The 22,460-nt window shown below is 36.3% G+C and overlaps 1 protein-coding gene across 1 annotated transcript in view; it reads right to left on the reverse strand.

Annotated features, from left to right (window-relative positions):
• PTPN13 (protein tyrosine phosphatase non-receptor type 13) overlaps nucleotides 1-22,460 on the reverse strand; it is a 207,278-nt gene that overhangs the window by 103,404 nt on the left and 81,414 nt on the right. The window contains exon 7 of the mRNA XM_054727633.1: nucleotides 7,806-8,369. Coding sequence (XP_054583608.1) covers nucleotides 7,806-8,369 — 564 coding nt within the window. The remainder of the gene's footprint in view (nucleotides 1-7,805; nucleotides 8,370-22,460) is intronic.

Raw genomic sequence — 22,460 nt, forward strand, 5'->3', positions numbered from 1 at the left:
ATGCACAGCCTCCATTTTCCTCTCCTTCTCCTAGGGTCTTGTGTGATGCAGTAACCACAAAGCTGGGCCATGACTTGCATGGCTGTCCCAGTCTTCCAGTGCCCTCCAGGATCCTGCTGTTAGGACTTCTCTGCCTGTTCTAAAGCTTTCAAACAGAACAGAGCTCTAAAGCAAAACGACTGTATTTGTTGGTCAGGCTGTGACTGACAAGTATATGACTTTCACTGAGAATCAACAAAACAGAAGGAGGTGATTTCTCATCACTATAATTCATCAGAGAATACTGTTGTATCCAATATCAGAAATAGCACCACTGAATATACTTAATATTTAATACTAGAGTCCTGGTGCACGAATTTGTGCACAGGTGGGGTCTGGCCAAACCGCCTCGATTGGGGCCAATCGGGCCAGGCTGGCTTGGGAGAGGGGCAGTGGGAGGTTGGCAGGCCAGGTCTGCCCCCTATCTGGATGGGGAGCTATTGGGGGTGGAGCCGGCCTAGGGGAGGGGTCATGGGCGGTTGGCTGGCCAGCCCTGCCCCCTGGTCGAACTCTGGTAGAGGGGACAATTTGCATATTAGCCTTTTATTATATAGGATTAACAGCTACAATGCAATACTCAGTTTAGATGAACAACTATGAGTATCTATTATATGTACTAGTAGATGTTAAGGATACAGTTCTGAGTTAGATTAGGCAAAAAAAAAAAAAATTGGTGTCCTACAGGATGGGAAACAAACTCTTCAAAACAGATAGTTTCAATGAAAAACATAAGCCATCATCATAAACTGAGAAGCTGAGAGAAAGCTTCCTGAACCAGGTAATGCCTGAAAACTCTGATAGTCTCAAGGCAGAAAGCTGCATGAATAAAGACATAGAAATACAAAACTGCCTGTAGGTAGGGGAGGGGAGAGGGAGGAAGTGGTGAGGATAGAGAGACAGAGAGGATGTGTACATGGCGTTGGAGTGAGGTGTGAGATGGGAAGTGCTCAAGGATGAGACTCGAGAGATAATCATGGAGAACCTTGCACACCATGATCGAAAAGGAGCTAAAATTGTATCTTGCTCAGATAATAGAAAGTTATTAAATGGTCAAGAAAAGAAATCTATGGCAGGGAAATGGAGGACAAGTTGTAGATCAATTTAGAAAACTATTTCCATAGTCCATGGGAAACAGAATGTACTGACTGGGATGGAATAAAAAATATTTTAGAGGTTACAATTGCTAGGTTTTAAAAACCACAATGAGAGTAATATCCATTTTAAACCTTTCTTAAAACATATCAATCCATGCTTCTCAGAAGGTATAGGTATAAAAGCCAAACTGGGTCTATGTTAAACTATGTGTGAGTTAGATTTAAATGAGGTACCCCAATTTCTGATAAATTAGTCTATGATTTCTGGGGACTCCAAAATCAGTATTATGTGACTATGAATACAGACAATGAAAAGTTTGTACTAGTTTCACCTTTAACTTTCCTTAGTGTTTAAAAAAGCAGGTTCATTTGTTTCCCCTTGGATAAATCAAAAGAAGTAAATGTCTTTTCTCATTTGTATTTTAACTAAAAAAAAAAAAAATGACATTGTACACCTCTTCTCAAACCAATCTTTCCTCAATAGAACATTAGTATTCTATACTGGACTAACTTTATGTGAGAATGGTCTGAAGCTACACTATTCTAACACAGTAGCCACGAGCCACACATGGCTATGTAACTGCTGAGTTGGACTCTAGACAGAGAACATTTCTTCCACTGAAGAAGTTCTACTGGACAATCTGAACATCTTTACCACTCAGCCTGGAAACAGTAGGCACTTACTTCTGGCTGAGTAAGATGTTGAATCCAGATTGTCTGTGTGAGTATGCTCTTTGGAGACCCAAACTCTATTTGTACCTTAGTAGTATAATAATTAACTTACTAATAACTAAAAATATGTGATATTTGACCAACACCACATAAAATCCCTGCTTATTCATAATTACTTCTGTGGAATTGAGCAAAATAAAAACTGAATATTAATGCTATTTAATGTAACTCTTAGAGTATCTAAATAACAACTCAATCATATCTGTTTTCTATTCAAAGGGAAATAAGGTGAAAAAATAAAAACCAAATAGTTCATTTTTACCAGTTTTTGATTTTAGCAAAGAGAGGCAAGTTTTGAAAAAATGTTCTTTCTCTCCATAGAATGTCACTGGAAGCATCCTACATGGTGAACTGTAACATTTATGAATCCATCTCTTGCTTTTCTCAAATATAACTATAAAAATGTATGAACTTTCAAATTCAATCTTCTCAGGGACATGAAACATTAAGGACCTCAACAATGAGAACAGGCTCACATACTTGAGTGTTTACATATTCCAGCTGCAGAACACAGACTTTAAGCTGTATTCACAGGGCAGTCACGGAACAGCAAAACTAGGCTAGACCAGAGGGCACAGCATTGAAAGGAGGGAAATAATAGTTAATTTTGATGTAAAGTAGATTGGCTTAGAACTCCTTAAGTAATATTTAACAAGTCACTTTTGTAGGATTTAATTATATCTGTTCTTCATACTTTTCCTTCTAGTATTATACAGAATACAGAGGAGTTTTGATGGTTGGAAGCAAAATGCTATTCATGGTCCCCACCCAGGGTGTGGAGTGCTCTTCATACTATACTCACAGTACTGGTTCCAAGTCACTGTCTACAATCAGGAATCTGCTGCCAACCTACAGAGCAATGGTTGGGGAGTGTGTGGTAATTACATCACAAGAGAGATGACAACAAATGCTCCTATTAGAAAATAGACAATTGTCTCAGATCTTAAGATGAAGTGGAGAAAGATAGAAAAGAAAAACTGAGAACAAGGAAGGAAAAAAAAGAGTAGAATAGGAGAGTCCTATGGTGAGGTGAAAAAAGTGGAATGAAAAGAGAGTGACATCAAGTTTTAAAGTTCGTTTTCACAAGCGAAACCTGTTGTTTCTTTCTGTCCCTTCCCTACTGCTTTATGTATACAGAGAAGTATCTGAATGTTTAGGTGTTAATAATCATGGTAATAATCTTAAAATTTGTAAACTTCAACTATAGTTTCTTTCCTGGGATCTTTTTTTTCTTAACTTTGTTATTTTGTTCACAAAGAAATCAGAGCACTCAATGGCAACCGCTGCTTTTTGATAGCTTAGTCCCTTATCTCATCAGTTACAGGATATCCATCTTACAGAAACTACCTTAGTAAAGCCCCAACAAGACACTATCGACCACAATATAGCATGTGCCACAATGGAACTGCATCTTAACCCCCTCCCAGTGTGGTTTACAGTAGAAAGAACCAACAGTGACTCATTTTGAACCTTTCTTTCATAATACTATCGTGTTTTCCTGTATTTGAAGAGATATAATTTTATTAGATTAGAAAGAGACTTAAAGGGTTTGTTAGGCGGTTAGTTGAATGTCCAATGTCTCTGGCAGTAAAACAGTTTTCCTGACATGTATCTGGTTTCTGCTTGAAATCAGAGTAGCCGTGGAAAAAAATCTTATTCTGGGGCTCAGGAGACCTGCATTCTAAATACAGCTCTGTTATGAATTATGAATCTCCTTTGGCAAACTAGTTTACTCTGGGCCTCTGAAAATGAGATGTTTGGTTTAAATGGTATCCAGATTCCTTCCAGTACCAACCTCCATGATGTTAAGGTCTGTTCTCCCTCTGATGTTGGCTGGTGGTTGGCTGGTGGATGTCAGCTGAGAAGCCATGGAGGTGATTTAGATAAAGTCTCCTTTCAAGAGGATGGGCTAAGGAAAGGGCTATCCACCTGAGGTTGAAGGAGACAACTCTCTTTCCTATAGTTCAATGAGCTTCCTTGCACTCCCAAAAGGACAAACTGAAATGCAGTCATTTTTCTTCTTCTGATTGTTATATTAATTCAATTAATTCAATGAACACTGGTATTATGCTAAGTAAAATGTCACATAGAGAAAGACAAATACCATATGATCTCACTTACATGTGGAATCTAAAAAACAAAATAAATGAACAAAACAGAAACAAACTCACAGGTACATAGAACAAACTGATGGTTGCCAGATGGGAGGCTGGGGGTTGGGGGTGGCGGGGGAGGTGTTGGGTGAAAAAAGTGAACAGATTAAGAAGTACAAATCAGCAGTTACAAAACAGTCACAGGGATGTAAAGTGCAGTATAGGGAACATAGGCAATAATGTTTTAATCCAAAAATATGGTGTCAGGTGTGTGTAAGACTTATGGGGGGAAGGATTCCATCTGTAAGTTATATAAATGTCTAACCACTATGCTGCACACCTGAAACTAATATAATATTGAATGACAACTATAATTTTAAACATTCTTTAAATTAAAAAAAAATTTAGGAAGTGACATGTAGTGGGAAAGCCTTAGACTGGAACTCTGAAATCTATGATGGAAATCTACAATCTCCCATAGTGATAAAAACTCTATCGTCAACTTGTTGTGTGGTCTTGGGTACATGGTTAAATCTGCACAAGCCTAAGAACATGTACTCTAAGACCTCTTCTAATTCTAAAATTACTCCTACCCAGTAGCAAATGCCAAATTTAAAGATCACAAAAATTGTACAGAGCATTAGCAATATTGTAAAATGCTTTAAAACAAGAATGTATACTTTTTAAGTTTCGTTCTGGAATGCAATGCTCTTTTTAATTAAGATATAACTGATATACAATATTATATTAGTTTCAGGTGAACAAAATAGTGATTTGAAATTTATATACCTTATGAAGAGAATACCATGAAAAGTCTAGTAACCACCTATCACCACACAGTTATTATGGACTATATGCTCTGTGCTGTACATTACATCACTGTGACTTATTTATGTTATAACTCTAAGTCTGTACCTCTTAATCCCTTTCACCTTTTTGCCTATCCTCCCACCACCCAACCCTCTGGCAACTATAGTTTGTTCTCTGTATCTATGAGTCAAACAAGAGTATTTTAAAAGAAAAAATGTGTACAAGAAAATGTGCACATTAATAACATCCACTGTTCTGCTTGATTTATCACACATAAAAGGGATCTGTGGAGCCTGATTTTCATGAGAATTAAATGAGATTATATTATTTTCTATTCTATTTTTTGAATATGTAATAGCTAAAATATTCTATTAGCAATTTGTACTGTTGTTTGCACAGCCAAAAAATTATCTCACCTTTAGAAAAAGACACCACAGTACAAAACCAACAAGTTACTCAACTAAATAACTAAAAAGAATTACTGCTTTTGAATTCCAAACATCAAACACTCCATTTGCATAACACTTTTAGTCTAAAGCAAATATAGTAATTTATTACTACTTGCAAGTTTCTATATAATAATGGAGTTTATTATTTAAAATGGTCTAAACGTTTTTATAATAATAGCAACATTTTTAAGGTGTTTTATTTAACTTGGTTATAAAATATACTCTGGGGGAAAATGCATAGGTTCTTTGTGGGAGCAAATGCTTTTGAAAACTCTTCAACAGCAAAGAAAGGTTTCAGGATGACAACTGTCCTGTATCGAACAATTCAAAGCGCATTTGATTTTTAAAGGGTTTTTTCCCCCTTTTCTCATACCTCTTATAATGAATCTAAAATTTCTAAAACTGAAAACTGTGTTTCATAACAAGTTACCATTTTTAACAAATAAGGGTCTACAAGGTTATACATCATCGTTGCAAATATATATGCATATTTAGAAACAATTTAGTCTCTCTGAATTTCCTTAATACACATGCATGCACAAATTACCTGAGAAGATAAAGGCTCATATACAAACTAGGACATAACTTGGCTTAATATTCATTTTACAGGTAATCAAAAAATCACCTATTCAAATAAAATATATTAAATAGAGTATTGTAGCATAATTTAACAGGTTAAATATATATTTCATTAATGTTTGATTTCTTTATTGTTTAATTCTCAAAGATCAAGTGTAAAAAACACTTTCTCCAACTTCACTAGTATTAATTTATCAAACATTAAGTCAAATCTTTTGAGAACATTCAAGTTATTTTAATTGTAATATTCTCATTTTAAGAAAACTATTCAACCTCTTAAATGTTAGACATAGTCATCTATATTGGTATCTATCTTCACTATTTATACTCTGATACTATCATGGTTTATTGATTTGAGTAATTTAGGTTTTGGTTTTTTTATTCCACACGGGCATTATTTCTTTACATTAGTGTATCCATGAAGGCATGCTCATAATAAGGTCAGGCTAAATTACTATTTATATGCTAGCTGTTGTGCAACAGTAAACAGTCATGAAATACAACTTCTGATAGGGGAGAGTATTTTAAGCTGCAGGAAGTGCCAATTCTTTGCTGTCAAACTCTAAACATTTACAGATCAAAGTTAAACAGTGAAATCATGCATAAAATAAGTTTCTAAGTTTTTATTTTCTGTATTTGAAAGTTCTGTATTTGAAGTTTACATATGACCATCTCATAACATTAGCTAATGTTTTCTAAAATGCATGTATTTTCAAACTCTTAAAATCAGTTAAGTGTTCAATTATTTATTTTGTAATTTCAAATTATTTAGTAATTTGCAAATCCTGAATTTAAACAATTGCAAAGCTTCTTTTACTTGAAGTAAAGAACAATGTAGGAACTATATTCAGTTCCAGAACTATGCTTAAAACTTAAAGAACAACAAACCTTTAAAAGCAGAGTACTTTAAAGGCAGTCTATGAATAAAAAATATTCTACTGGAGTAACGACCTTGAAAATGAATATGATCCTTGATGATGTGACTACTCTCACTAAACTAGAAAGCTCCTTCAGGTTCCCCTTCATCAGCTATGCCCCAGGGTTTGTCTGAAGGCAAAAGGTAGTTATAAAAGTTTAATCCTCAAAAAATGTAGAGGATTAGATAAAAAACTATCTTATTTTGTTTTCTCTTTCATCTATCCACATTAAAAATAGCCTCTATCCATGTCTAGAACACAGTTTTACTCCATTCAACATACTGAGCTTTGTACATGAATCAGGTATTGTTGAAACAGAGCTTTATCCTGCAAATAATATGAATTTATCATTTATAGTTATTTTTATGCCTCTCACACTAATAATGTAATAATCTGATTTATTAATCACTTTACATTCATTACCCAATTCATCTATTTTTGTTAAGAACATTTTACAGATGGGGTAACTTAAGAGTTATTAAGCCCAACTGCTGAAGAATCACATAGCTATTGAATGGAGTAAATAATTCACACCTAGGCTGTCTGACTCTAAATCTGTAAAATTAAATACTATTCTTCTTAAAATACAGATTTAAATTTCATTCTAGACCAAACAAATTATAATCTCCAGGAGCTATGTCCCAAATTTTGTTTTTAAAGCTGGTGGTTTGGGAACCACTGCACTACCTCCACACTACTCTGCCTCTGTCTTACTTCTATGAACCAGTTTTTACGGAAGACTCCCACAAAACAGAGCATGACAGACGGTACTGTGGAGGGTTAAAAAGAAGTAGGAAACATGGCGCCTGCCCCTGAGAAGCTTACAATCTAAAAATATACTGCCCTCCCCCCAAAAAAATACTACCCCAAATATTGAGACTATAAAGCGATTGGCCTGGGTACGTTTAGTAGGGACAATTCTGTTAGGCTTTTGGTAGAAGAGAGAACAGATACTGATAGAGAAGACTAACCTGAGTACAAATGTTTGGCAGTGGAAACAAGACTTGTGGAATTGTTTAATAACCCTTTTTATTAACACAATTTTAAATGTTTCAATTCAATACTCTCTCAAACACTCACAAAATTACTAACCTTCTACATTCATGGCTTCTCTCAGAACCTGAAGTTTCTTTTGTCTCTCTCGGATTCGGTCCAAAGCACTTGATATGGCCGAGGAAGTGGGCAATTCTCGCGTGTGAAACATCGGGTCCATTTTCTGAGGGCCAAAGATATCCAAGGCTATGCTTCCATCTGAGTACCTTGCCTCCTTTTTTCTAGGAGTAGTTGAAGTCCGCACTGTTATTGCCTCAGGGTGACAGTGTCGGTATCTGCCAGTCTCCCCAGAGAAGTCTCTGTCAGCTGTGCAGAGCAAGTCCATGGATGAAGCCCAAATCTTCTTCTTGGGAAGCACATCAATGCCAGGGATAGCTTTTTTGTCTGGGCCACTAGTGTTGAACTGGTAAGGAGAGCAGGTATTTTCAGAATCTTCATGTCCAGAATTATTATCTGATAAAATGTCCTTGAAATAATCTTCCTCATCTTGTGTGTCTCTGATGGACAGAAATCCCATAGATTTACTAAGCCCTTTGTTAAGAAAGGTCTGATGAGAGAATGGAGACTTGTGTATGTCTAGTGCATCAGAAGTAGAGCTTCTTCCTGGAATGATAAGAATCTATCATGTATGCATAGAAGTTTTAGAAAATAACTGGAATGTAACCTTACTATTGACAATGAAAGTGGTGACAATTTTCTAAATCCTACACATGGAGGATCAGAGATCGATGGGATGGAATGGGATGGTCATGGTGGTGGTGTCAGTGGCAGTGAAAAGAGATGCTATGTTTATATAACTTTTCATAACCCAATGCTTTTTATCTAATAAAATCAATAATATTTCAAACTTTTATTTTTTGAGCAGTATCATTTGATATTCCTCAGAAGTGAATTACTGGTTTTTAAAAAATAGATAAAAGTGTCTGATACTATCCCATTTAGCAGAATATTAATTATCCATGAATTATTTTGGGTAAGAATAGAATGTATAGTTTACTTCTTTAACTTCAAACACATATTGATTCAAACATGTAATTCAAGCATGCATTACTTCAATATGAAGCCCTGGTATTCTCTGGTCATTTAAATAAATATGTTTAAAGAAGAAACAAAGAATTCTTGCTATATTCTGAATTTGGGGAAAAGATTATAGCATTTGAAATTCTTAAGTATCAAAGTTTTATTATGATTAGATATATTTTTATTGTGTTTATATGGTGTAAAAAAAGTTAATTTTTTTCATGAAAGATTATCATGTACTAACATAGTTTTCTCTCTCGAACATAATGTAGCAATATTTATCAACTGGAATAAAGTGCCAATTCTTATTTATTCTTTAGTCCTTGATTTAGTTCAAACTAGTAAGCATTCTAATTTTTTAAGACAGCAGTCTGTAAATGCATTGAGACAGCAAAAATACCCAACCAGAAATTAATTTTTTGAATTCATAGTTCAACAACAAAAAAATTATATATATGGTTCTACTATTGAAAAAAGAAACATGGCCCTAGCTAGTCTGGCTCAGTGGATAGAGTGTCGGCTTGTGGACTGAAGGGTCCTGGGTTCAATTCCAGTCAAGGGCACATGCCCAGGTTTCGGGCTTGATCCCCAGTGGGGGGCATGCAGGAGGCAGCCAATCGGTGATTCTCTCTCATTATTGATGTTTCTTTCTCTCTCCCTTTCCCTTCCTTCTGAAAAAAGAAACATAGAATAATACTTTGTAGTTATTAACCCAATAGCCCATATCACTGAAAATTTCCCATGTGACTATCTTTGATCTCTCTTTGATCATTTTTTTGTCTCATATATTATATGTACACAATATAAAATAATGACTAAAACCTTCTGAGTAATAAACTGCTTATTAACTCATTTGAATAAGTCCATTGCCCCTTCAGGGTAATAGCTATAAGCTTTAATTCCTTGACCACAAAAATTTACCTTAAAAATCTTAGAAAAGTGAATTCATTTCAGAATGGCAAAAAGTACTTGCTTACTTGAGAATTAGGTTCAAAAACTTTATTTTTCTTGCAACTCATTATTTCCTGCACATGTCCAAGTAAGTGCAAATAAGGCTAACAATATTTGGGGCATGTCATGTAAAGAATACTAAGAAAAACATACCATACCACATCCAGACATATGTTTATAATTTTAAAATTAGATTAGAAGCTAGAGTCTGTGATAGTCTGTATTACAGTATTTTAGGGGTAAGTTACATTCTTAAACCACATATTAAAATTCATTAATTTAAAATTTTATTAAAAAATACAGAACAAATATATTCTTGAAATTTAATAGAATTTATTAAATAAAAAATAAGAATTGAAAGAATTTAAGGCTCATACAACCATAGATAAACTCAACAATCTGTCTTCTTTTACTACCCTACCACCATGTAGTCAAAATGGAGAAAATATAAGTGAATATTTTGGCAACACCATAAATTGATGGTCAATCACTTTGGACACTTACTGTGTGTTAACAGTAAGTTCACTTGCTCTCTACAATGACTGCTTCATTTGTCCTCATTCTTCAAATTTCCCACCTCAACTCCTTATGATCTTGTCTTATATTACACCAAAAAAAGAAGTTGTCAGAAATGAGCTTTCTCATTTTTCCATGATTAATACTACACATCTATGTGGGCCTGCAAATCTTTTCCCTCTAGTCTCAAATTTCCTACCCATTGAAGGCCCGTTCCTGATACCTGTTCAATTCCCCCCTTTTACTTTATCAAAGATTTCACTTCTTTGGTTAACTTCTCCCCTTTCTGCTTACATCTTCATTACTTTCCCTTCCTATTGCATCATTCCCATTGTATACAAACATGCTCCATCATCTGGTTAATAAAACGCAAACTAAACAAACCTCTCCCTAAGTTACAATTCAGGGATGGGCAAAAGTTGGTTTACAGCTCTAAGTACATGAGTTTATACTTGTATTATTTATTTGTAATACAACTGTCAACCTAATTTTGCCCACCCGTGTTTCCCTCTAGTTACTGCTCTCTCCAATTTCTCACTTCCCATTCATTATTCTACCTACTCTAGTCAACTTCCAACTCCTCCACACATTGGCAACCTTTATCATGTATCACTAATGACCTCCATATTTCCAAATCTAATAGACACTTTTGCATCCAAATCTTACCAGCAACAACCGTTAGTGATGACAATCCCTCCATGACTCACTACTCTCCTTACAAGCCTGGTGTCCTCCTACTTCTCAGATGGCTCATTCTCAATCTTTACTTTTTCCTCTTCCTCTGTTGGATATCCAAATGTTGGATTTCCTCATGTACCAGTTTTAGAACCCTATCTTTTCATTCTTTCCTAATATAATTTCATCATTAACAAGGCTTCTAAATATGATCTACATACTAACAGCTCCCAAATTTATATTCTTCATACTGACCTCTTCTGGGAGCCCTAAGCTTATGTAATTGGAACTGCTACTGGTATATATCAGCAGCACCTTGAACTGAACATGCTTAAAACTAATCTTTTACTTCCACATCCAGAGATGTCCATTCTACCCCAGTTTTTCCTGTTTCAATAAATGGCACCATCATCAAACTGACTACTCAAAACAACAATACAGGCACCATCCTGAAATCCTTCATCATCCTTATTCCCCTATCAGATCCATCAGAGTGTGCTGGCTATTTAAATCTCAAAGATCTTACTCCATGTGATCCTTCCGATTCCAGTCATCACCCTATTCCCAATTAACATTATCACTTGACTAGATAATTGCAACAGCTTCTGAACAGGCCTCCCTGCTCTTCTACTTCTTCATCCAACCATCCTCCACTCAGCTACAAGAATTATCTTTTTGAAATGTAAACTCTGTGATGCCACTACCCTGCTCAGTGAGTCTCAAAGGCATATGATTGCACTCTAAATAAAATCTAGACTCTTTTTGGTCTGCCACTTGAATCCTTTTCAGTTTCATCTCCACTTCCTTTATTTAATCTGGGCCACAGGGTTTTCTCTGTTAAGCTCTTTTAAATGTTAGGGCCTTTGTAGATTCTTTTTTCTCTGCCCTGGAATGGTCTGCTCCTGATCTTTCTCTTGGTTAGTTGTTTCTTATCCTATAGCTTTCTTTTAAACATGACTTCTTCACTGCAGCCTACCCTGACCACTACTTAAGTAGAGCACTTTCCAAGTGTAACATAAGTCTATCCCATGTATAACAGGTACATTTATCATTCTCTTTTAGGTGATTAGTATTTACTAACAATACATCAGTGGACCATGGTATCCTAAGAGAGCCATGTCTTCTCACTAGCCATGAGGCCCAAGACTAACTGCTAATAAGGTGGCTCTTGGATAACTACTGTTTTATAAATGCTAGGTTTTTATTGTCATGTTAATGATAGTCACTATCTTTAACTACACAACTATATGAGTACTTGCCTGATTAATACTTCACAGGTGGATACTCTATATAGTATCACATGTAGCAATATGGTATCATGGTTGCTCCATGTTGCTGAAGCACTAGGGAAAAAAAGTTCACTAATCTGAAAACTCAAAATGAGAGTTCAAATATAAAATCTGGCTATATAAATGACGAAAAACAGAATTCTAGGCTCATTTATTAGATGCTTACGTCAAATAGATCAGTGAAACCATGTACTGTTAACACTAGTGTTATTTACTTAGTAACAGTATTTGAGACTAGATAAAATGCAATGTCTTCAACTGCTTTCCAGATCTTTCTAAACATGGCCCACACTATTATAATTACTTTAGCTACAAGCAATAAACAACATTGAAATCATTAATTAGGTACACCTAATGACTGTGCTCAATACCCACTTTGATCACAGGAAATGTTATTTCTTGAAGCAATGCCTTTGGATCTACTCTTAAAAGATTTCAGGTGAAAACTTCCCTGATATTTCCCATCCTGGTAGAGTTAGTACCTCCTTCCACTACACTCACGGAGCATGCTGGACCTCTATTAGGACATTTCTTTCACTGTATTAAAATTATCCTTTGGCCGAAACCGGTTTGGCTCAGTGGATAGAGCGTCGGCCTGCGGACTCAAGGGTCCCAGGTTCGATTCCGGTCAAGGGCATGTACCTTGGTTGCGGGCACATCCCCAGTAGGGGGTGTGCAAGAGGCAGCTGATCGATGTTTCTCTCTCATCGATGTTTCTAACTCTCTATCCCTCTCTCTCTTCCTGTCTGTAAAAAGTCAATAAAAAAATATAAAAAAAAAAAATTATCCTTTGTATTATATATATCTGTCAGCACTCCCACTCATTTCTCCACTCCCACTCCCAACTGGAACATTACCATAATATAAGGGACCATGTCTTATTTGTTTTTGTATTTCTAGTTCCCGACAACAGAGATTTCAAAAGAATGCTTGTAGAATGGATAGATTACATAACCTTTTGAAATCTTTTAAATCAAAAGCTTAATCCACCAGAAAGATTACTGTATAAAAACTTGGGTTTTAATTCTAGCTTTACCATTCAACCCATGAGCTTGGTCAAGCCACTTAATATCCATGCTTCATACTTCCTTCATCTACAAAAATGTGGACATAATTTGTTATGCCTTCTTCTTAGAGATGACAGAATAAATGAACTAATTCATATGAACTATTATGAGCTCTTCTGAAGAAGGGCAACATAAAATTCTAATTTTGTCTTCCTTTTGTTTCTGCTTTATTTTCCTCAGCATATAATTGTCTACTGTGGAAGAATTTAAAAGTTCTTTTGAGAGGAAATAATGGAACTGGAAATCAAAAGATCTACAAAAATTTTAGGTTTATTCTACAATTTAAAAAAATCACATTATTCTAGTGATGACTAGAGGTAGATTTTCTATTTCTTAAGGAGGCACTGAGTTCAGAGAGAGGGTACAGACAATATTAGATTATATACAATGATAAACATCTATATTTAAAATGAAACCATAAGCATTTTCCTTTTGGAGAGCACACAGCTTGCTAAAAACTAAAGGGAACAATAAATACACTTGGAAGAGCTATGAATAAATAATTTTAAGAATATAAAAAAGTTTTCATTATAAAACACATTCCATTTTAATTAGGTTGAAAAAAAATCTTCCTGGTAAAGTACATTGTATTTTAACTATTTTTGTTTTAAAAATGATAATATTATCTCTAACTGGATATCATATCATTTACCTTTCCCCTCACAAGAGACTAAAAAAATTCACAGCATCTCTTAGAAGCTAACTTCAAAATGACATTTCAGTATTAAAAGAGGCTCTCGATTCCCCATCTGTCCTCACAAATGTGTTCAAGTACATAGAAAAAGAAACGTGATATTATCAATACGCCCAAGTTCTGAAGCTATATCATGCTGATCTGATCATGGTGTAGGTTTCCACCTTAAGCTTGGCAGGAAATGTTTGCTTTCTTTCTGCTTAGTGAAGCCATTTTATCGGCATGAGCAGTATTAAATAACAAAGTGGGGGCAGACAGCCCACTAGTTTGGGCCTTACCTTCTTTGACAGATCTCAGAGGTTAGATATAAGGAGGGACCTTTTAAGGTCATCTACTTATAGATGAAAAATTGTATTGTTAAGACTTAGTTGAACAATCAAATTACATAGTTATAAGGCATTATCCCTAAAATGGTTTGCAAGTGACCACTGAGAGTTGAGAACTGGCACTGCCCAAAAGTAACACCAGGATTTCTAATGGAGTAAATTGCTCCATTAAAAATGATTTTATTGCTTTTCTATGACTTCTTCAAGAACAACAGTACACTTGCTTAGGGAACATTCTTCCATTTCAGATTTATGAGGGTCCTGAACTCTGCAAAACATTTGGTCCAGATAATCAATCATCTATATTTAGTTTTTACAATGAGAGTTTCTCATGGGTTTTAAATAAGATAGCTGGTCTCGGTGTCCTAGAGGAATATTTCTTCTTCACAAGGTAATTTTTTCTTAACCTTGAAGTTTTTATGTTATTATATGCCACTGACTCTTAGCTGCTAATTGCTTCTGTCTGGTAATGGCTATAACTGGTATATTATTTTTATTGTTTTTGAGATGTGGTTTTATAAACTAGTTAAAGGTAAATTAAGAAAGCCTTTGAGCAGTACTATTGTGGGAAGCTATGGCTAAAACAAACTGGGGAATCTTCTTACATTACACTTGATCCAAAAGATTATTGTTTCTTTAAGTATCAGGACCTCTAATTCTATTCAAAATTATTCTGAGTGACAACTAAATTTCTTACAAATTCTCTTGAGTTTACATATAGGGAGGACTTTGTTATCCAAAAAAGAGATAGGACTATTTTAGAGAATAAAATCAATGGAGAGACTATTTAAAGATTTCCCTGTTAATTTTTTTAAGTCATTACCATTAATCCTAGATTATCTGTGTTTGGACAGTCTGTTAGTCATAGAATTTTAAAAAGCTGTTAGACAATTATATTAAGTCTTTCTCAATATTATAAAAACAAAGTCGCAAATAAAAGAGAATAATACTTTTGTTTGAAATGACATAGTCTAAAAATATGAGTCAATATGATGAACTATGTTTTTCTTTTTACTTTGTACAACCTAAGGTTTCAAATGGATTATCTAAAAAGATAAATCACAAAGTCATATATATTTCTTTATGAAGCCATTAAAATTATATTATAAATATATTATTATATCTAATATTTTAAAACTATTTTTCACACCCATTCAATCAAAAAATATTCATTGAACACCTACAAAAATGAATGTACTTAATCTACATGTCTAGTAAGTTTTACTTTTATATGACTTTTATTTAAAAACATATAAAAAACAGAGGATTAAAGATGGCGACCGGCAGGAAGGTAGGGAGAGAGAGAGTGTGAGTGAGGAACCCATAGAGAAGAGTGTAGACGTGTGTGGTGTGTGTGTGTATGAGCTAGGGTCAGTTAGATTCTGCAGGTCTTCCAAAGGGCTGCCTAACCGGGCAGTCCTAGACAGCGGAGCCCCGCGCACAAAGCGGACACATCTCCGCGGCTGTTGCGGACGCGGAGACCACGCCATCTTGAGAAACAGAGCTGCCTGAGACTCGGATCCTGGCTTCTGACACAAACCAGGACCCTGCAGCCACTGGGGACAGAGAACTGCTATCACAGCTTCAGACCAACAAACAACAAGAATCCAGACGTCCCGGCAGAATTCCGTGAGTCAAAGAGCCTACCCCCTCCCCGCAGGCGCGCAGACAGCGCCATTTTAACTGATAGATCCGCCTCTCGCCCAAGCCGCAGAGCTTTGCGCAGGGACTCGCTCCCCCTCAGGGAATTTGGCACGCGCGAGCGCACAGGAGAGAATCAGCTCCCTGTTGGGGAAATCTGTCAGTGCGCACAGAGGGCTCCCCTTCGGAGAATTTGGGGGAATTTGGCTTGCGGGTCACAGCTCTCCCTTCAGGGAATCTTAGTGCTTGCACAGAGGGGCTTTCCCTTGGGGGAATTTGGCACGCAGGACAGACTCCGCCCCCTTCCAGGACTCCTGTAGAGTGCACAGAGCCAGCTCACCTTCAGGAAATCAAGAGTGTGCGCCCTACCCGGTTTGGCTCAGTAGAGAGAGCACACACAGGTCGCAGCTCCACTTCAGGGAATTTGGCACGCCGGACACAGCTGCCTGGGATCCCTGACTCACAGCGCATTCACACTAAGAGCCAGCGACCCCAATTGTTGGTGCATGCACACATAGGGACCCTGAGTCTCAACGAGAAACCGCACAAGGCAACAGAGACTCTGACACTCGAGTCTTGGTGCAGACACAGGGAAACTCTGACTCCTGGCACATGCTAAGGATCTCATTTTCGGCACATACCAACAGTGTGGTGCAGACAGGGCCCCTGAATCTAAGTGTGCACACGAGACCACACGGAACACTGGGGACACTGACTCTGGGCAAGTCTGGTTCCCACCAACCAAAGGCAGCCACACGTCCTAGTGTCAGAGCACTTCAGTGAAACTCGGGTGGAGTGAAGTCCCCACAGCACACGGCCCAAGTCCACGCAAACGGAAGCTTGAGCTTTCTGGTGATAGCCAGAATGGGGAAACGAAATAACTCACAGAGGAAAGAAAATGTGGAGTCGCCAAGAAAGGAAATCAGTGAAACTGAAGCTTGCAACATGACCGAAAAGGAGTTTAGAGTAATGCTCGTGGAATTTATACATCGGATGGATGAGAAAATAAACAACTTATGCAAGAATCAGGAAGAAATGAAAAGTGATATAGCTACAATCAAAAACACCATGGAAAGTTTCAACAGTAGACTACAAGAAGCAGAGGACCGAATTAGTGAGTTAGAAGATCAGGTACAGAAACAAGCTCAATCTCAACAGCAATTGGAGAAAAAAATTAAAAAGCAGGAGGAAAGCCTAAGGGAGCTTCGGGACAACATGAAACGAAGTAACATGCGTATAATAGGGCTTCCAGAAGGACAAGAAGAGCAGCAGGGATTAGAAAATCTATTTGAAGAAATAATGACAGAAAACTTCCCGGATATGGGAAAGATAAAAGTTACGCAAGTACAGAGAGTCCCAAGCAGGATCAACCCCAAAAGACCCACACCAAGACATGTCATAATTTCAATGGCAAATATAAATGATAAAGAGAGAATCTTAAAGGCGGCAAGAGAGAGACAGAGAGTTACCTACAAAGGAACACCCATCAGATTGTCAAATGATTACTCAACAGAAACACAACAAGCTAGAAGTGAATGGACGGAGGTATACAAAGTGTTGCAAAGCAAAGGACTGAATCCAAGAATACTATATCCAGCAAGACTATCAATCAAAATTGAAGGGGAAATCAGGAGCTTTGCAGATAAAAAAAGGCTTAAGGAGTTTATCACCACCAAACCAGCAATGCAAGAATTGCTAAAGGGAATACTGTAAAAAGAAGAAATAAACAGGTAAGAAGGAATATAGACACAAAAATAGATATGACCACAAACAAGTACCTTTCAGTAATATCTTTAAATGTAAATGGACTAAATGCTCCAATCAAAAGATATCGAGTAGCTGAATGGATAAAAAAACACGACCCATATATATGCTGTCTACAAGAGACCCACCTCAGAACAAGAGACTCACACAGATTGAAAGTGAAGGGATGGAAAAATATCTTTCAGGCAAATGGAAATGAAAAAAAAGCTGGGGTAGCAATACTTATATCTGACAAAATAGACCTCAAAGTAAATGCCATAACAAGAGATAAAGAAGGCCACTTCATAATACTAAAGGGAGAAATCCAACAAGAAGAAATAATTCTGGTAAACATATACGCTCCCAATATAGGAGCACCCAAATACATAAAAAAACTCCTGGAAGATTTCAAGGGAGAGATTAATAGCAATACAATCATAGTAGGAGACTTTAATACCCCACTATCACCACTGGATAAATCCTCTAAACAAAAAATCAGCAAAGAAACAGCAATCCTAAATGAATCACTAGACCAGATGGAATTAATTGACATCTTTAGAACATTTCACCCCAAAGCCACAGAATATACATTCTTCTCAAGTGCACATGGGTCATTTTCAAAGATAGACCATATGCTGGGTCACAGGCAAAGTCTCTTCAAATTCAAGAAGATAGAAATTATATCAAGCGTCTTCTCAGATCACAGTGGCATAAAACTGGAAATCAACTACAATAAATACAATCCAAAGAAATCAAACACTTGGAGACTAAACAGCATGCTATTAAACCATGACTGGGTCACCAGAGAGATCAAGGAAGAAATAAAAAACATCATGGCAACAAATGACAATGAAAACACAACAATCCAAAATCTATGGGACACAGTGAAAGCAGTCTTGAGAGGGAAGTTCATAGCTCTACAAGCCTATTGCAAAAAACAAGAATCAATGGTAATAAATTACTTAACCCTACAACTCAAAGAGCTAGAAAAAGAGCAGCAAGAAAAGCCCAGTGTAACCAGAAGGAAGGAAATAACAAAGATCAGAGCGGAGATAAATGACATAGAGACCAAAGAAACAATACAAAAGATCAACAAAACCAAGAGCTGGTTCTTTGAAAGGATAAACAAGATTGATGGACCTCTAGCCAGGCTCACCAAGAAGCAAAGAGAGAGGACCCAAATAAACAAAATCAGAAATGAAAGAGGTGAAATAACAACAGACCCCGCTGAGATACAAAGGATTGTTACAAAATACTACGAACAACTCTATTCCAACAAACTGGACAACCTGGAGGAAATGGACATATTCCTAGAAAAATATAACCTTCCAAAAATCAATCAAGAAGAATCTAAAGAGCTCAATAGGCCAATAACTATGGACGAAATTGAAGCAGTCATCAAGAAGCTTCCAGCAAACAAAAGCCCGGGGCCTGATGGCTTCACAGGAGAGTTTTACCAAACATTCAAGGAAGAACTAAAACCTGTCCTCCTCAGACTATTCCAAAAAATTCAAGAGGAAGGAACACTTCCAAGCTCCTTCTATGAAGCCAGCATCACCCTAATACCAAAACCAGATAAAGACAACACAATGAAAGAGAATTACAGACCAATATCCCTCATGAACATAGATGCCAAAATCCTCAACAAAATTCTAGCAAATCGGCTCCAGCAGTACATCAGAAAGATCATACACCATGACCAAGTAGGATTTATCCCAGGAATGCAAGGATGGTACAATATCCGCAAATCAATAAACGTGATACATCACATAAACAAATTGAGAGATAAAAATCACATAGTCATATCAATTGATGCAGAAAAAGCATTTGACAAAATCCAACACCCTTTCTTGATAAAAACTCTCAACAAGGTGGGAATAGAAGGCTCATACCTCAACATAATAAAAGCTATATATGATAAACCCACAGCAAACATCATACTCAATGGACAAAAACTAAAAACATTTCACCTAAGAACAGGAACAAGACAGGGATGCCCACTCTCACCACTCCTGTTTGACATAGTACTGGAAGTATTAGCCATTGCAATTAGACAAGAAGAAGAAATAAAAGGCATCCAAATTGGAAAAGAACAAGTAAAGCTGTCTTTATTTGCAGACGACATGATATTGTACATAAAAAATCCGAAAGACTCCGTCAAAAAACTAATAGACTTAATAAATGAATTCGGCAATGTAGCAGGATACAAAATTAACACCAAGAAATCTATGGCCTTTCTATACACCAATAGTGAACTTACAGACAGAGAGACTAAAAAGGCAATTCCATTTACCATCGCACCAAAAAAATTAAGATACCTAGGAATAAACTTAACTAAGGAGGTAAAAGACCTATACACGGAAAACTACAGGACACTGAAAAAAGAGATAGAGGAAGACGTAAACAGATGGAAGAACATACCATGTTCATGGATTGGTAGAATCAACATCATTAAAATGTCCATACTACCCAAAGCAATCTATAGATTCAATGCACTCCCCATTAAAATACCAATGGCATATTTCACCGACCTTGAAAGAACTCTCCAAAAATTCATCTGGAATAAAAAAAGACCCCGAATAGCCACAGCAATCCTGCGAAAGAAGAATAAAGTAGGAGGGATCTCAATACCAGATTTCAAGCTGTATTACAAAGCCACTGTTCTCAAAACAGCCTGGTACTGGCACAAGAACAGACATATAGATCAGTGGAACAGAATAGAGAATCCAGATATTGACCCAAACCACTATGCTCAATTAATATTTGACAAAGGAGGCATGAACATACAATGGAGTCAAGACAGTCTCTTCAATAAATGGTGTTGGGAAAATTGGACAGATACATGCAAAAAAATGAAGCTTGATCACCAACTTACGCCATACACAAAAATAAACTCAAAATGGACACAGGACTTAAACATAAGACGGGAAACCATAAAAATACTAGAGCAATCCACAGGTAGCAAAATCTCAGACATATGCCAAAAGAAATTCTTCACTGACACTGCCCCTAGGGCAATGGAAGCTAAAGAGAAAATTAACAAATGGGACTACATCAAAATAAAAAGCTTTTTCACAGCAAAAGAAACCATTAACAAAACCACAAGAAGGCCTACTGCCTGGGAGAACATATTTGCAAATGGCATCACTGATAAAGGTTTGATCTCCAACATCTACATGCAGCTTATACAACTTAATAAAAGGAAGATAAATGATCCAATAAAGAAATGGGCAACAGACCTAAATAGAAGCTTTTCAAAAGAAGACAGAAGGAAGGCCAAAAGACACATGAAAACATGCTCAACGTCACTAATTATCCGAGAGATGCAAATCAAAACAACAATGCGGTACCATCTCACACCTGTCAGAATGGCTATCATCAACAAATCAACAAACGACAAGTGTTGGCGAGGATGCGGAGAAAAAGGAACCCTCGTGCACTGCTGGTGGGAATGCAGACTGGTGCAGCCACTGTGGAGAACAGTATGGAGCTTCCTCAAAAAACTGAAAATGGAACTCCCATTTGACCCAGTAATCCCACTCCTGGGAATATATCCGAAGAAACTAGAAACACCAATCAGAAAGGATATATGCACCCCTATGTTCATAGCAGCACAATTCACCATAGCTAAGATTTGGAAACAGCCTAGGTGCCCGTCAGCAGATGACTGGATCAGAAAACTGTGGTACATCTACACAATGGAATACTATGCTGCCATAAAAAAGAAGGAATTCTCATCATTTGCAGCAACCTGGATGGAGTTAGAGAACATTATGTTAAGTGAAATAAGTCAGTCAATGAAAGAAAAATATCACATGATCTCACTCATTTATGGGTAATAAAGAACATTATAAACTTGAACAAAAAGATAGATACAGAGACAGTAAAGCATCAAACAGACTGTCAAATTATAGGGGGAAAGTTAGGGAGAGGGGGGGAGATAAGAGATCAATCAAAGGACTTGTATGCATGCATATAAGCATAATCAATGGATGCAAAACTTTGGGGGGTGAGGGCATATATGGGAGTGGGGTGGAGGGTGGCAATGGTAAAATATGTACACATGTAATACCTTAATAAAAAAAATTGGAAAAAAAAAAAAAGAAAAAAAAAATAAAAACATATAAAAAACAACATATGTATATATGTAATGACAAGTAAATAACTTATTGTTTAAGGTATGTTAAAAAGTAGGTGTAAATTCAGTTCAATCTCTAATTCCTATGTCTAAAATATTATATAATAATTAATGTCTATAATAATAAGGTTGAATCATTGAAGGTAATATATTAACACCTTAGAATTTTTAAAATTTAATGAACTGAATATGGCAGGGTGATTTTTTTTTCTTTTCTATAGGTTCATAGTGGATAGGGATAACATTTTATTGTTAGAAAAAAAGTCTTTAAAAATGAATAATATAACATTATATTTTCTAAGTAAACAAGTGACAAACAAGCAAAAAAACCCAAAAAACCCACACCCCAATTTTATAACATGGACACTTAATTGATAGTAGATAATAGAAAGGAATTCTAGAAAGAGATAAAAGTACAGAAAATAAATAAGGAGGTAAGGAGGAAGAGAGAGAGGGAGGGAGAGCAGAGAAGGAGTGAAAAGAAGGAAGAGAAAAAGGGGGAGAGGGAAAAAAACTAGAAAGATAATAAATAAGAGAAATAGAAATAATTGCTTTTAAATCTAATATTTCAGTTATGAAAGTATGCTGTCTCCCTGAAAGACTCTTTCAGATTGCCAATGACATTCAGCTATAA

The sequence above is a fragment of the Eptesicus fuscus genome, chromosome 2 (assembly GCF_027574615.1).
Source record: "Eptesicus fuscus isolate TK198812 chromosome 2, DD_ASM_mEF_20220401, whole genome shotgun sequence".
Lineage (NCBI taxonomy): Eukaryota > Metazoa > Chordata > Mammalia > Chiroptera > Vespertilionidae > Eptesicus > Eptesicus fuscus.